Source organism: Urocampus carinirostris, chromosome 13, assembly GCF_059441175.1.
Source record: "Urocampus carinirostris isolate Australia breed hairy pipefish chromosome 13, RoL_Ucar_1.0, whole genome shotgun sequence".
NCBI lineage: Eukaryota > Metazoa > Chordata > Actinopteri > Syngnathiformes > Syngnathidae > Urocampus > Urocampus carinirostris.
The window spans coordinates 5543428-5560830 of record NC_142361.1 but is presented as its reverse complement, the minus strand read 5'-3'; the positions used below and the strand labels follow the sequence as shown (position 1 = coordinate 5560830).

Here is a 17403-nt window from a genome sequence, read left to right as displayed (position 1 = left end):
TGGCAATGACGTTACGTCCTTTGCTTTAGTTACATATTATAAGACCACATCCTGTTTGTCTGGAATATTACTTTGCATTTAGTACATTTTTTAAATCACTAAAAAAGTCATGATTATAACAGTAAAAGAAAATTATCATTGCTGGTAAAAAGACTTAGTTTGTTTGACAAGAACAAGACACAAAGTTAAACATTTTTGCATTTGCAATTGAGGAAGCGCTTAATTATCATTCGAGGAATAACATTGCTTTTTGTTTATATGAATACACATCCAGCATAATTGTGCAATTTTCCATGGTTGGCCACTGTGGGTGTGTTTTTTCTCCGTGTTTACAGTCGGCGGGTTTGGGGGAGCTCCATGTCACGATAGCATGGAGTTATTTCGCGAAAGTTTCTTATTTTTCGACTCATAAATTTGCTTTTTTGTGTACATAAGTGCGATCTCAACTAAAGTGTGTGTGTTTAACTCCACTGCTTAGCATCTGCATTACCTTCAATGGCCAGCATGGCTCTGAGCTCTCTGTTTAGCAGTTCGAAGCGTCTCTCCAGGTCGTGCTCCTTCTCCCTGCAGGCGAGAGGGAGGAGCAAAGTTCATCAATATGTTAATGACTAAATCATTACTGCAGGACACCCACATAAATAAACATTGATCGCCACACTCGCCGGAACCTTCTCACACTTTTAATCTAGTGCTGCACACACACCCTTTGGTATCTAAGTGTGTCCGTCTGAAATGACATCACGGCAGATATGTCTGTGTGCGTGTGTGTGTGTGTGTGTGTGTGTGTGTGTGGCACAAATTCAATTCTTTCCTCTTTCAGCCATATTAAAAAATGAGCCCTAATAGAATTTGTCCTTGACGTTCGTCTTTCTCGCACAAAGAGAGACCACAAAGGCCTCATAATAAGCCCTTCTGTCAATTGGCCACTTTAAACGGCCCCCTCGCCCCTCACTCTTTGGTCGTGATATAATGTGATTAGGAATACTTCAATCTCGATATTTGCACGCTTCCACATCCTCGTTCATGTGTGTGCGGCCCAGCTGAGCGTGTGCACATGCATACAAGAGAAATAGATGCATATGACGATCATATTTCTATTGATTTGGTGTCAATTAATGCAACGAGAACGTACAGCAGAGAGAGTTGGTTCTGTCTCCTGATGAGGGCGTTTTTCTTGTTGACCAGCATGAACCACTCCTGCATCATGGCCTCCTCCTCCTCCTTGTTGTTGCCTGCAATTGCATACGCACACGCACAATACATACAAGTAGAAACACAAAATATTTGCGGACAGCTTTAAATTTTTGGGAGAGTGGTGTTGGGTTTTTATCTCATTTTAGGTTGGGGCATTCTATTATTTGCAGTTTGAATATTGTCCACAAACTGCATGTTCCCCACGAGTCCATTAAAGCAGTCATTGGCAACCACCGGCGCACGGACCGGCACTGGGTCTCACAGAAAAAAAGAAAACTGCCTAATTTTTTTTTAGCCCAAAAAAACATAACAAAATTCAAAGGTTAAGGGCGTGTTACACCAAGGTTATACCATTGTATATCACCGTAATTAATAGATCCGGCAGTGCTTGTTCTCAGACAATCAGAACATGAGGATGACGACAGTCGGTGGCTCCAAATTTAGGTTGTCCATCTTTATATCACATGTGATCCACACGCTCGTACTGTTGTACCTCTACTTACAAATTTATTTTGGCCAGGGAGTAGCTTTGTAACCTGAAACATTTGTAAGTAGAGTGTTTTGTATCAAAAACAGTTCGACGATGTGTCTAGGGCACTTGTAACATTGATCAGAGGTATCAGGAACAATGGTAGGGATAAAGTTCGCCCCTTTTCCTCAGCCTAAAGCTAATTTGAAGTGTGTTTGAAGTGGATAAAGGCATGCTGTTGCCCTCACGATTGACTCAATGTGAAGATAATTGATGGGAACCGAAAAGTTATTTGTTCTACAGTAGATGTCTTATTTTTGTTATATTGAAGTTCACGCTGCTGTGGGGTCAGTAATAATATAGCACCCTATCAGGCTCACAGCATTACGTGTACTCCTCCGTTCCACGCTAATTTGGTATATTACCATGAAAGTTCTAGAATGGGTTTGTTCAGTCACAAGTCATGAACCTAAATGTCATCTGCAAAGAATAGTGATAAGGTCATGAACTTAAATGTTATCTGCAAAGAATTGTGATTAAGGAAAAGCAAAAGGGGAATACAGTGACAACAACAATCAAGTCGAAGAATGAAACGGTTAACAAAAAATGGAAATGGTGTACAAGTGTCTGCTATTGAAGCCCTGCTGGAAGGTACAGTAAATGGTTTAATTTTTTTTTATACTTTTAGCTTTCTACCGCTATATCAATATGTATTACCTACATAATGAAATAATTGTTGAAAACTTTGCTTCTTTTATACTATTAGATGCGCCAAGAAATAAGAGTGAGGTGACATATCTAAAACTCTTTTAGGTCTGACAGAAGGGAAAACAATAATGTGTACATACCCTGCTTTACATTTGCAGTAAGAGTCCATCAGAGCTGGCAAGTCTGAATCAATTCCTATGTGAAGTTGGTACGGGGCTGACGACTTGCTCATAGATCGATAACATTACAAGGTTACTAGCCTCTTTGGACACCTTGATGCCATGACTATAACTCTGCATCTAGTAATTGATACAGTTTTCTACTGACTTTCGACATGAGTCTGCATAATGAAATGATACAGCTATGCTATTAGGAATAGTGACTAAAGAGTTGCTCGCCGTTGTTTCGGGCGCCCTATTTGCTCTGCTTGTGATACATGGATACAATAACTATGGTGGGCGTGGCTTAGCGCTCTGTAAGATTTATTAACTGAGCAGTGAATGATCAGTCGACAAAAATCACTGATCTCATCTGCTGAACATTGGATGCAACGAGACTAAAACCCGGATTGCAGCAGTGAAAGAGTCGAGTCCTGACCACTAGGCCTCTGGGATTGTAGATGACCAAAGAAAAGGCATCACAACTTTTATTCACAGTACCACGTTGAAGAACGTTGTAATGGAGCATTATTGGAAAGATTTGAGCCAAACCAACGTTGCACATTGTTGTACTGTGAGTAAAAACAGTGAAATGATAAAATATAATCAAATGCCTATGCAATCTATATCAGTGTGTCCCAAAGGGTTGGTCCTGGACCTGTTTTTTAAGTGGGTCGCGGGCATTTGCCTTAGCAAAAAATTCTTAGAATAAGTAAAAAACAGAGTGCCGATTATAATCCTTAATAGGACATGGTGATAATGCACTGTTCCATCTCTTCTACCTGTTCAGTAAATTGGCACATTTGAAATGGACCACATCTCATTTTATTGTGATTTTGTCAGTTGTATTCAATTTTTCGGCCCATAATAATGGATCCAAGAAGAATAGCAAAAAGGAAAAGCAAAAGTGGAAAACAGTGACACCAACAATCGAGTCGAAGAATGAAACGATTGCGAAAAATGGAAATAGTGAACAAGTGTTTGCCATTGAAGCCCTGCTAGAAAGTATAGTAAATGGTTTAAAATTCGTATTCTTTTGGCTTTCTACTGCTATATAAATATGTATTAACTACCTAATAAAATAATTATTGATGTTTAAGTACACACTTTTATATTTTAAAGCAGTTTTAGGGGGTCACTAATATGCACTTATATACTTATACTTAAATGTAGGCTGTGAGAGTGTGAAAGATACGTGAAGTTGTTTTGGATTTGCTGGTCATTTTGTTTTCTGAAAAAGGTGAATATGTTATACTATTTCTGCTTAAAACTGCACAGTCCTTTCACTAGATACATTTAAAAAGTGGAAATTCTTGCTTGTTTGGTTCACAGCTTATCCTTAGGGTGGAATGGTAGATCTTGAAGCCATTCCAGTAGAGAACCGTTTATTTAGAGCCCCAGTGGTCTAACGTTTACACAGTGGATTTGGGCTTATCTAAGTATTGTACTTGTCATTATTATTATTACGAATGTTATTATTTGGCTGAGCTGTGAGAATATAGTCGGACATTAAACCAGTGTCTGGTACAGAAATGGTTGCCGACCACTGCATTAAGTGCATGGAGACAAACAATATGAGAGGAGCAATTATATTATAGATATAAATAATTATTACACTTTGTCACAAATAATAAAGATGCTGACTTTTCAGGGGTGACACAAAAGATGCATGTGTACAATGTCGCAAGTCTGATGTCATTCCATTATGGACAGCAGGCAATGAAAGCGACACGTCAGGATTTAGCGCTGCGCCGGATTACTGTAGTCAACTTTCAAACGGGCGCCGGCAGCGGAATAAAGGCGGGTCAGTGTGCCGCCCGCAAGTCCAATAAAACTAGCAAATAATCACGGCAAATATTAAGCTCCTGTGACATTGTGGCGGCCTTAGAGACTACCACCACAGGGGATTAGAAATATATCTCTTCCCTGCACAGCGCCTGCCAAGCAGACGGTGCTTTTCATTTTAGGGGGACGAGAGCAAAAGATGGGGATAGAATGAGACAAAGAAACTATTTGAGAAGGTTAGAAAACTTAGATGAAAAAAAGAGAGTCACTTAGTTATCTTATTGCCTTTTGATGATATTAGGTGATTATTAGTACAGTAAATTGTGTACAGTGGTACCTCTACTTACAAATTTAAGTCGTTTTGGAAGTAGCTTCGTAACTTGAAAAACTTTGTGAGTGGAAGCGCATGTTTTATGCATATGTGCTAATTCCTTCCAAGCCAAGCAAAAGTAAAGTAGAATATTTTTTTTAATAAATCATAAATAGCGTCAGAACATGAAATACATGTTAAAATTAGATGACCGCACAATAAACATAAAACCAGATGGGGGGAAAAAAGAACAATAATTAAAGGATATCAAAAATATTAATTTACCTAGTTGCCTCAAGTTTATTGAAAAACTGATCCAAAGACATATGCTTTTGCCAGCTTTTGACAATCCGCCAGAAATGCGTGAGGCAAACCGACATGTCCCTATTTTTTCCGGGTGATTCCTTTCCACAAATTCAGAGACTTCATGAATTTTTTCTAAAATGTCTTAAGTTTGGGCTGATTGAATGATGGCTGCGTCTTGCCGAAAACCCTCCTTCTCGTCTGTGAAGTCTGAACTGTGACTGTGACATGAAGAGCATGTGGGGAGCACACATGCTCACTGGTTTCCAAGCAGATTTGAAGCGGCAGCCAGTTTGTTTACGTTCGGGAAACTCTCAGTGGCAAATAGCAGCGCGTACTGTGTGTATTTTTGACTTAACTAAAGGCAATATTTTCCTGTTCAGATACTTCATAACCTGAAACTTTCATATGTAGAATCATTTGTAAGAAGAGACATCTGTAAGTGGAGGTACCGCTGTATTTTACTTTAGCATACGATACAATCAAAGTACAAAGGGGATATAAAAAAATAAACTCACACTTGCCAGCTTCCAAATTCCCCAAAATAGAATATACTCTATTGTCTTTGCAAGAAGTAAAATGCACAACGAAATTTAAAACTGCCGTACTGAAAAACATTTACAAGATACAATACCTCAGTTAGGATAAGATAAGGGTAATAGAACAAAAAACAAATAGAAACAAAACACATAAAAATCTGAATCATTCCTCATCATTATTGCACATTCCCGTCCAAACATTTTACAGAATTGAGGGTGATTATTACCAAAGGGTAACTTTTGCCTTAGGGTAGAAGCGGTTTTTCAGTCTATAAGTCCTAGACTTGATGGCCCCAAATTGTCAACATATAAGTAGGTATAAATCGGTGCTTAGAAACCTGCGGCTCTAGAGTCACATGTGGCTCTTTAGAATCGCCCTAGAGGCTCCCTGGAGATTTTTTTCTAAATGCTTGGAAACAGAAAAAGAAGTGGAAGGGCAAACACAAAACCAACATTCTCAAAGGTGCTGTCCAGAATTTGAAAATGTTCTACTTGCTGACGCCATTTTCCGGCTTAAATCATCATTGCAGCCTCTGCTTGTGTGGCGCGTGCAGGTATGTGCAGTTCTTAGAAGTACATGAACAAATTATTTTTTTTTTCATCTTTTTGGGGGGTTTGGGTTGGAATTTGGACTGTACTTGAAAGTCTATTCCTTACTTTCACCATTTTCAGGCTACACTAACAAAAACCCGCGAGCATTTAAATTCTGTAAAAATGTTTAAAATAAATATTAATTGAGCAACTTTTTTATTTGTTTGTTATAAGGCTTTTATTTTTTGGTGGCTCCAAACATTTGGTTTAGTCTATTATGGCTCTTTCAATTTGGGGTTGCTTACTCCCGGTATAAATAATTAATTTATGTTGACTTTTTTTTTTACCCTTCATACTTTATTCATACAGAAAATAAAACATTTTTGGTCAATATTTTTACATCTCTGGGACAATCTAAGACAATACTCATAGTTCAACAGCTAACGGATAAATAATAAATTGAAATAAGGTTAATTATTATGAAATTGAGTATCATTTATTTTTTCTTTACATTGATTAATTGTTTTAGGTACTCTAATATTTAAAATTCAACTCAAAATTTCACTTTCAATATTTTCAGTATTTTGTCATGAGAGAAGACTGATTATCAATATACTAAATAAAAACAAAACATTTTGCTGACGTTCGAACAAAACTTCAAAAGTCAAAGTGGGGTGAATACAGTCCATGCTAAGAAAATTCAATGTCCATGTTAAAAACAAAAATATTCAATTTTAAGGCCACACTTTACCATTAGATTTTGGCCTGACTGTGGCAGTTTGCTTTTACCGCAGAGAATAAAACAGTTTTGTTAAAAGATGAGACACTATAAATGCAAGTGGCTTCCGTGGTCCGAATTAGTATTTGGCATTTTTCAAGTCTGGTTAAAAATGGATAACTGATGGCAACAGTTAGCACCACTAAGACATAAAGCACACACAGATACCATCACATGACAGTCATGCGTACACATATACACTTGCAAGATAGAACTGATACACGCAAGGCAACACCCAGCCCCTCTGATTGTTTGCAGAGTGGATTCTAGGTAGGCCCTTTAAGAGAGGATCTCCAAAGGGACTTGGAAGGGGTTGATCATGAATGGATCGTAAATTGAAAAATGAAATGAATGATAACATGTTTTCGTTTAACGTGCATACCTGTAGAAAGTTGGTTATATATGGTGTTCGTAGACCTTTTCAATGGCCAAATTAAAGCACTTTTAAAGCACTCCCTAAGCCAATTTTTCAATATTTTCAGCCCCTTTCCAAGAAGAAATCAGACATCAATCAAAAGAACGTTTTTTCTTTTGTTGACCTCAGTAGCCTAGATGGTAGTGTGCCCGCTTTGAGACTGGGAGGTCGCTGGTTCGCGCCTCGGCCGAGACATACCTAATTGGTATAATGGCGGCGCCCTCTGTTGGCTGCGGCTGCATCGACTCGCTACAACGGGTCAGGTGTATCGACATTTCGTTCTGTGTACATTGTTACAAAGAATGACAATACAAAGGAAATTATTATTATTATTATTATTATTGATGACTAAACTGAAGTTGCTATCTTGCTGCTAACACATACTTTATGCTATTTGGAGCTGTTCCTATCTTTGATCTAGGATGTTTTTGTCTAAATAGGCTGCTATAACCTGAAATGAATTCTGCCGTTCTGCTTTTACAATGCACGCGCAGCTAGGCTACGTCACACTTGTTTACAAACACGAAGGTGCTCTACGGGTATGAGGTAATAATATTGTTCAATACGGAAGACAAAAAAGAAGTACTGTATGCATAAAAAGCAGAAAAAGAAGCCAAATTTGGACTATTATAAATTATATTGCTCCGAAGCAGAGTGCATTCAATATTCCAATCTTAAAGACTGTTGATCCTTTGCTTTTTGTTTTACTTATTTTAAGGTATATGTTTTGCATGTAGTGTCTAAATTGTTAAAATAGAATTGCAAATAGTTTTTTGGGTGCATTTTATCATTTATTTAAAGCACTGACGAGTTAATATTTTCTAATTTCTTATTTTATTGTTTTGCATGTTCAGGGATTTTGTGTTCTTGTTTGACTTTAAATCTGTCCAGTGTGTAAAAGGCTAACATTGCTTTTTTTGTAGATCTGTGAATCTATTAATTTCCATTTTATGTGTTATTCATGGATATAGCATATGAAACAACCAATTACTAAATAATTTGTTGCATAAAGTTTTACTTTATATATTATATGTTATATATATTTTATTTTTATTATAGATGATATATTATTAAAAAACCAACAGCCAGTGAGCAGAGCCAAAAGCGCAGGTTTTCTAAATAGAGCTGTCCTAATCTTGTTTCAACTAATCCTGCTTGTCTCCGAAACTGGTAGCAGACAAATACATTAATGTAGATTGCTAATATATACAGTATATAACGTAATACCAACAATGATCATGCGTCTTTAACATTGTTGGTATTTTGTTCTGACCAATATAAGTACTTTTGCTTACCATTATTGTGTTGAAATTTTAAGTTTGAAATGTAAAGTTTTTGTTTTTTAATTTTTCTTTATGGGGAATGGTGCTGTTTTATGGCTTTGATTTGAATGTGTATTCCCTGCAAGGAAAAAAACATGGAATAGGGATAGGCATTTAAAAGCTTTAGCCTCAGCCTACTTCCTTGGGCACAGGTGTATGTATATATTGTCATATGATCTGTTTTTTTTGTGTGCAAACATTCTGTTTTTCTTGTTGGTAAATTGTTGATGCTGTTTTTTGAGCGTGCTGTGCTTAAATAAATCCTCAATCAAAAAAATATTGTTGCAGTGCAAATGTAATGCTCGACCAAGCATTTATTTAGTAAATAAAATAAACTTGTTTACACAAATAATTTTTGTTTGTATTCTACATACTATGTCTTGCTGTGAGTAAATAAGTGCTGCGATGTGTTTGTAAGTTTATTATTGCTTGATAAGGGGAATGCAATCATTAATAAGGGGAACAACTGGATGATGTTTACAGGTCCTGCCTTTTATTGGAATGAAATGATGTAATAGTTTCAAGAGAGGATGCAGAATTTGAACATAGTATCGTCTTTACATGAACATCAATCACGATAATAAGAAACAATGTAAATGTCCAACTACCCTTCCATGGCTCGCCCGGATGTAGCTTACGGAATTAGGAACTATCTGTACCGTTTTGAAAGAGTTAACAAGGTAAAAAAGACATTTATTTTCATTTTAGAGGAAAAATTTCCATTTTTAGTTGTGTTTTTTTTTGTTGCCGACACTAACGGCCAACAATAAACGTAGACAAGCTAACATGTGTAAATAAAGAAGTCCACACTGCATGTCGTTTGTTAGGTGCCGGTACATGAAACAAGGATAAAAGACATAAAGCTCACTCAATAGCTCCCTCGGGAATTGTGATGACGCTTGTTCGTAAGCAATAGTGCCCGTCAGAAGCACTCGAGTGAACCGAACAAGATGATTTACCACTCGCCTCCACTTTGCTCCGGGGTGTTTTTCCCCGCTTCAATTACCTGTCTCATTATTATTGTCACTAGCATATTATCAGCGCTAAGCAAATGAAGTGCCAGGCCACACTTCAGGTAATTAATATCCGGCTAAAGGCGGCCTGGCTTACCTGTTGACACGGTTCCAAAAGCTATTTCATTAGCCGGCCTGTTAGCGTACAAGCCGCGGGAACAAAGGCCTAGTTTACGGCCGCCTTTGCTCCACGGGGTGCACCCTGCAGGATGCCCGCGGCCCAGTGTGTAAGCGTCAAGAGAAGCGAGGAGAGACTATCCCTGCTTATAATCTCGGCACAAAAGGCATCATCCTATTAACAACATGATCTGAAGCTACACGGGGGGGCCGGGTTTTATTATGAAGGTGAGTGGCTGATATAGGAAGCTGGGTTATTAGCTCCGGGACAAGGGCAGGTAAGGAGGAGGAGAAGAACAGACCCCACGGTAGGGGAAGCGACCACCACATGCACCCCTCGATATTCATCAGCAGGCTTGGCCCTTTGAGGAAATGCTTTCTTTTTGGATTCAATGACATGACAAGAAAAAATCCTCAAACAAACACCGGTCAGCAGCAGGAACGCTCACTGGGTAACACACATCCACCTAGGATAAAACATTATGAGAAGATTCGGCCTTTCTGATTGACCCTTGACGCTTATAAAATTAGAACCAATGCATACTGCCGTTATGGGTTTACGGGATTTACAAGCCACTTTGTTTAAGCTAATTAGATACAGTCAGTGGTGGGTCATCAGGGCCTGTAAGGCCTTCCCTGCTGGCCTAAAAGCAGGGATCAGAATGGAGATTTTCATTTTCAGCTGAAACAGCCAGGGTCCAGGGGCCGCAGGCCCCGGCCAGGTCCAGGGCGGAGCCCGGTGGGGGGCTCACGGGTGGCAAAGACCCCGTGAAGCCAACACCATTTATCTTATTTGCTATGTGAAAATTGCACTAGAATGAATTAAATCCAACAAAACAGAAACCATGTATTTTTTTCAGTTTTAAGATGTTTAAAACAATTGGGGGATTACAATGTTACAACCATCACCGTTGTTGTAGTGTTTTGATGATGAAGATGGACCTTGTACTTAGCTACTAATCAACAATATATATGAAAATATATACATTAATAACCATTCATCATTAATTTGAAAATAGAATGCACAAACTGAACATGCTTAAAGAAAATACATGTCATAAATTTTGTTTATCCTCTTCTAAATATTGTATAAACACAAAAGATAAAATCATTTCATAAATAAATAGATTTATAAATACCTCAGATTGGGATTTTCTATCACACAGGGGAACCAGTGGTTGACTGCTGCTAGTATTTGAAGTGGAAGGATTTGGAACGGCCAATATTGTTGAACCGGTGGTGTTACTGTTAGTTTCACTGCCGATTTTAAATGCGGATCCGAGTGCATAATTTGATCGCCGGCAAGCTATTTTTGCTTTGTGCTTGTTCATTTCAGCATGATCGATCAGTGCCACACAACCTCGCGTACCATAATTGATCAGATCGACACAGTATAGACACTTTGCTTTCCCTGGAACGTCACACTTTGCGATGAACTGGCTCAAAGTTTCTGTAACTTCCTCGATCTTTGCGCCGATTTTAACGTTTACTGTGACAGTCTTCTCCAGCCATGACCACTTAAATTTATTCTTGATTCCTTTATCAATCTCGGAGACAAAAGCCTCGTCTTCTTTTCTTAGTATTTTCATATTTACTTTTTCAAACACTCATTTCACCGTTTGAAAAGACCGGAAGGAGCGCCATGTCTGAGAAAGCCAATGCTCTGAACAAAAGCTCCGCTGATTGGTTATCAGCGAACCTATCGACCAATGGTAGGAGTCGATCTATTTGCTATAGAGCTAATGCGCTGCGCTTCTTTTTGCAGATTTTTCTCGCGATCTCTTACTGCTAACTTGGGGTGATGAAACAGTCACGTATCATACCTCACCCCCCCAAAATATTTTCTCATCGAATTTAGACGATTTACGGGAATGACCTTTGGGGTTCAAAAACAGCGGAAATCCGCGGATCCGCGGAAAATTCTGATCCCTGAAAAAGTATCTGAATCATGTGATGTTAATTATATTTTGTCCATGAATACATATTAGATAATTCCAAATTGTCTGTCAGATTCCTTTATTGCTTTCCCCCTGGTTGCTTCTATACAGGACAGGCTAGACTTTTAGCATTAGCTTCAATGGTTATAGAAAATAACTTCTTGAAGGACTGAAACACACAAATAATCTGTACGACAGAGTAATTGAAATCCTCTTGAGGAAAAAAAGGAGGAGGAATTTTGTGCACAAATAAAAATTATTTTTGGTGAGTAAAATGTTGCTATATTCCTAAATACTAGTGCAATTTTATAGGGTTATAATTTATGCTTTTTCATACGTGTTGCAGCTGTTTTATAACCATTATAGTTTTTGAGGGTTGGATTGATTCAGACGTAGCGCTACCGAATGCCTATGCGTAAAATGCATGGCCCGCCTGCATACAAGTTGATCTGATCTCACAAAGTGACCAAAATACCCCCACACTAAAGGCTTGCTCATCTGTCATCTGTTGTCAGTTACTAACAGTTTTGAAATAGCGTTGTTTTAAAAATTTTAACATTTTTTTACAGCTAAATGTATAAAGCGGAAGCTAATACCAATATGGCTATCATTGTTGATGCAGAAGTTTGATTAGCATATGAGTGGCAAGCAAACCGGAAAATAGTCAAAGGATTTATCAGCACAAGTTGTGACATCCTTGTGCCACATGGAACCATTTAGATAACCTTTAGTAAAAGAATACTAGGTAAAATACTGGTTAAGAGTTCTCAAAAAGAACCAGTTTTCAATCTTTATTTTAAAAGGGGTATTGTGTATCATTTTGCGTCTCCTAGTGGTAACAAAAAAAAAAAACCCGATAGAATTTACAATATGTTTACTGAGGTTTATTTTACATGAGGCTCATCTAGAGACTATAATTGTTCGCCATCTTTCTGCCACGGGTACTCCTCAAATCCAAAAAACATGTGAAAGGCTGGGCTAAAACATAATAACCATATTGCGGTTTGGTCACTTTGAGTCTCTGTAGTCTGTACTCTTCCTTGTGGTTTGTAGCACTCATTTTCCATTGCACTACACAATACAGCAGCATCTAGTGGTCAAATATTACACAGTGTCCCTTGAAGGAACGGAGGTGGACACTATATTGAGAAACTCAGAAGAATTTTTGCCACCTACTTAAAAAACAACAAACGAAAATTAAACTATTCTTGACAACTCCTAAACTTTTCTCCAAATTCTGTCAACATCAAAAATAGATGTATATTTCATAAAATTCATTCCTATTAAACCAATGGATTTATGAATCCTAAATGACTAAGTTGTACCATCCAGCCCCAACAGCAACTGATGCCCAGTGTAGACACCGCAAAAGGTGAAAGAAAACTTTGAGGGACCCTAAGAGGGAATACGTGACAAAAGCAGATTCAAGCACACACACACACACACACACACACACAGGGACACGCACTTCAGCCATTCTCCATTCTGCTCTTCACCATGTCAAAAAAGGCAGCAATGACCCATCAGTATAGCTTATTAACCCCTCCATCAGCTCTTATCAGTCACTGAATAGCTCAGTCATCTGGCCCTCCTCATCTTTTTCCTTAACATCAATGCTTCCCCCATCATCATTTTTTCTAAGCTCCTTTTGTGTGTATATATATATATATATATATATATATATATATATATATATATATACACACACACACACACACACACACACACACACACACGCACGCACGCACGTACGTACGTTTGGGGAGGAACGGAATACATATTATGTAATTAGGATCACCCCAAAAATGTCATTGTAGGTTACAGTTACAGATAAAACACAGAATCATATTACAGAAATATTTAGTAGAAATAAGGTTGACATTGCAGGGTTACAATTTTATTAAAAAGTATTTATGTTCCACACTTTAGGGGACAATGAAGTCCAGTGTGCATTGGTTTTACCTTTTTGACTCTTTTCCTCGTTCACATTAGTTTTGATCACATTCGCCATTCACTTCATCTACTTATTCACACGTCTCTCATATATATATATATATATATATATATATATACAATGTGTTGATAAAATGTGTCCATCCTAATTTCAATCACTTACACTAGAGAGGGGCAGCCCGGCAGCGCAGTGCTTAGCGAGTGTGCGGCACAGTTCTAAGGTCATGAGATCAAACCTTCCTGTGTGCAGTTTGCATGTTCTTCCCATGCTTGCATGGGTTTTCCTCTGGACACTCCGGTTTCCTCCCACATTCCAAAAAACATGTGTGTGAGTTGTCTGTCTCTGTGTGCCCAGTGACTGGCTGGCAACCAGTTCAGGGTGTGCCCTACCCACTACCTGAAGACAGCTGGGATGGGCGACAGCACCCCTGTTACCCTACTGAGGAGAAACGGTGCAAATAATGAGTGAGTGAGAATTGGTGACACTAGAGAGACAGAGATAGATAACAAGACATCCCAGTTTGTTCGAAACATTGTGTCCTTTTAAAAATGTAGCCATTAATTATTGGATGTAATTTATTTGATTAGTTCATTTTTTGGCAATTAGCCCCTTTTTGGCTGCTCCTCTTTCGTTGTACCATAACAACATCTACCTGTGACCCAACGCCTAGACAAAAACTACCAAAACTTATCTCAAAACATTCGTAACTTTTTTGAGTAATTAGCACATACAACAAAATGGTGTCTGGCTTGCTAGGGTCCTGGTGCTCCTCCAATGATGTAACAGCTCAGGATGACAAAGATAAGACATGCTGTTTTGAAAATGCATTATCTCGGAAAATAATTGAAATATTCTGATGAAGTTCTATAGATTTTTATATTGTATTATATATTATATTCTATATCAATAGATAGTACAGTAGTACGATAGATAGACTTATTGTCTGGAAAATACAGTACTATTTTTTCTATTTTATCTCATATTTTAGAACTTGGGATTACCTTTAAAACCTCAACATTGCCCAAGATTCGGCTTAATGTTGGTGTTATGGGACACCTGTTGATAAGCAGTGGCTTGGCGGGGCTAGCTAAGCCAGGTACTTTAGCTCCCCCGAGTGCGTGTATTTACACACACGGTGAGGTGTGAAGCTGAGGGAGCTTAGACAGTGGCAGTTTGTGTTTAAGTTGACAGAGGATTGACTTATGCTAGTGTAAACTTCAGCTGATCAGGCTGCCACATTAATTGACGGAGGCTTAGTTAGCGCAAACGTTTTAGTGGCGGGCTAAACGTGTTGCGTCTGCAGTGTCATGTTTCGTACGGCGCGAGTTCATGTAGATTTTACTGAGCCTCTTTCACCACAATTTTTTTGTTTGTGTTGATGTTTTGAGTCAATCTTTGGAGTAACTATTAGAGCAAGAAAAGGCTGGTGATCTTCTGTATGTAAATATATCCTCGAGAGCCAGAAAAAAAAAAGTAGGAATAAATTGTCACTAAAACTAATTTATTTTCTGGACTATAAAGCCAGACATAAAAACTCCCAAATTGGCCAGAAATTTGAAAGTATGCCTTATACACCGCAGAAAACAGTAGATTTAATTGGAAATGGTCCTATTTTAATCCTAGCCTATACCCACCTTATGCAGTACATTTTCTGGCACCATGAGTAAAGATAGTGTGATAATAAGATAAGCTGCAGTAGCTTTTGTTGGCACACTCACCGTCATGGCCCTGGGTTTGACTCCCATTGCAAACAATATTTTGCGATTTTAATCAGCAACCATATCAACTGATCAATCATTGCACGAGTAAATGCTGTAATTATATACACAGATATCATAGTAGCTCTTATTATAGTCTCAATTTCATGCGCCCTATAGTCCGGTGCACCACATATCAGTGTTCTCGTTTACCCGCGTACTAGACGCATCATTTTTGACACAAAATGGTCATTATTACCAGATTACTTTTTTTTTTTTAACAAAGATTTATCGCACTCCAAACTTTTCGTCAGGTCGATCGGCCATTGTTGTTTTGGTCTCGCGGCTCAAGATTTCGTCTGCACGCCGATCTCCGCAAACAAGATCTGGTTGCTTCGAGATTAAGTCAATGTTGTGGTGCTTGTCGTCGAGTGACGGTTAAGTATGCCTCCGAATAAATCAACACAAAATTCATTCATTTCTTCAGTGTCAGTAATAAGTCGAAACAAAATGCAGAGAGTGATAACAACGGCAATAATTCCGGCAAGGAAAGCACATATGTTGAAGCGAACGATTCGAAGAAAGAAAATAAACAAAAGAATACTCCTAGCAAGAAAATTACTTATCTGCCAAAATTGACTCAATTATATTCCTGGTTACGCTATGAGGAGGATGATAATGGAGGCTACATGTTCTGTGATGCGTGTACCCAGCGTGACAAAAAAACTGGATTGCATAAATCATTTCGCAATACGAACTTTCAGAAGAGCACATTCGATCGGCACCACGACAATGAAAACCACAAATTAGCTATGGAAATTCCGTTGCTGCTATTGGACCTTGAGAAGGCATTAAAACTGTGGCGGGACAGCAAACCACGAAGAATATATGAACTGAAAACCTGAAGTGATAACTGCCTTGTATTACCAATTAACTGTGATGATTAAAACTGCATGAATATATAGACTAATATTTCAGCAATATTATTTTTTATATTGTACAATATTTTTGTGAACTGAAAACTCCTGAAGTGATAACTGATTTGTATTATCAATAAACAGTGATGATTAAAACTAAATGAATATATTCAGTGGTCCCCGAACTACGGCCCGCGGGCCGGATACGGCCCGGCTCCACATTTGCCCCCTGAACAATACTAGAAAGATTTTTTTTTTTTCTTCATATATGTGTATTTGTATTTAATAATAAAGTTGGACTTTCGCAATAAAATGTTCCTTACTTATGAACTATTTTCATTATTAACTATTAGTTAGTAACTATTTTATACGGCGCAACAAGGGTTGTTGACAAGTTAAATATTTTGGGATTTTGGTGTTGTTTTGTAAAGCAGAAAAAGTGAAGTGCCAGCATATCACCACTAAATGACATAGTCTCACAGGTCAGAGAAGGGTGCTTGGGCCAAGTCTCACGGGACCTCACGTGATTTAATGACTTGTTCAATAAATCACTGTTAATGTCAACAAGTAAATGGCGTCGTGTGAGACTGACATTTACCATCTATTTTGCAGGTGAGATGTTTATACTGGTAACACACTTACTGTGAGGAGGATAATATGTGAAAATATGTTTGTAAAGGTTGTTTGTGATGTCTGTAAAGTTTACAAAAAGTGAAATAGTACGAGTGAGTCGTCCGTTAGCATAAGCAACAGAGTGAGGTATGCTACGTTATGCGGGACTGGGTTAAGAGTGTACTGTGATGTTAATATGTATATTTGGTTACCATATAACACAAAGTGAGTTGTTTTGGAAGGTACAGTTATGGTGTTTTTGTTAAATGATTCTTGAAAAGTATCAATTGATGGCAATGTTATTTTGTATTTACATGTTAAAGGGGACCAAACGTGATTTAATGAGATTTGTTCAATAAATCACTCTTAATGTCAACAAGTAAATGGTGTCGTGTGACACTGACATTTACCATCTATTTTGCAGGTAAAACAACAAGAACAAAAAACCCAAAAATATATAAAACAAATGAACCCAGAGAGGGTTATTTGGTAATTATTTATTTCATAAATAGTGTTATTTATTTCCTGGCTTTTTTCAGTGAAGAGCCTAGAGAGGGTTATTTGGTTATTATTTATTTCATTAATAGTGTTATTCATTTTCTGACTTTTGTTATGTGAAGAATCCAGAAAGGGTTATTTGATTG

At 37.9% G+C, this 17403-nt stretch overlaps 1 protein-coding gene across 5 annotated transcripts in view; it reads right to left on the bottom strand.

Moving 5' to 3' along the window:
• ehbp1 (EH domain binding protein 1) overlaps positions 1–17403 on the bottom strand; it is a 278859-nt gene that overhangs the window by 18004 nt on the left and 243452 nt on the right. For all 5 annotated transcript variants that reach the window (XM_088351022.1, XM_088351026.1, XM_088351024.1 and 2 more), the window contains 2 exons: positions 1133–1232; positions 491–564 (listed from right to left, as the gene is read on the bottom strand). In XM_088351022.1, coding sequence (XP_088207148.1) covers positions 491–564; positions 1133–1232 — 174 coding nt within the window. The remainder of the gene's footprint in view (positions 1–490; positions 565–1132; positions 1233–17403) is intronic.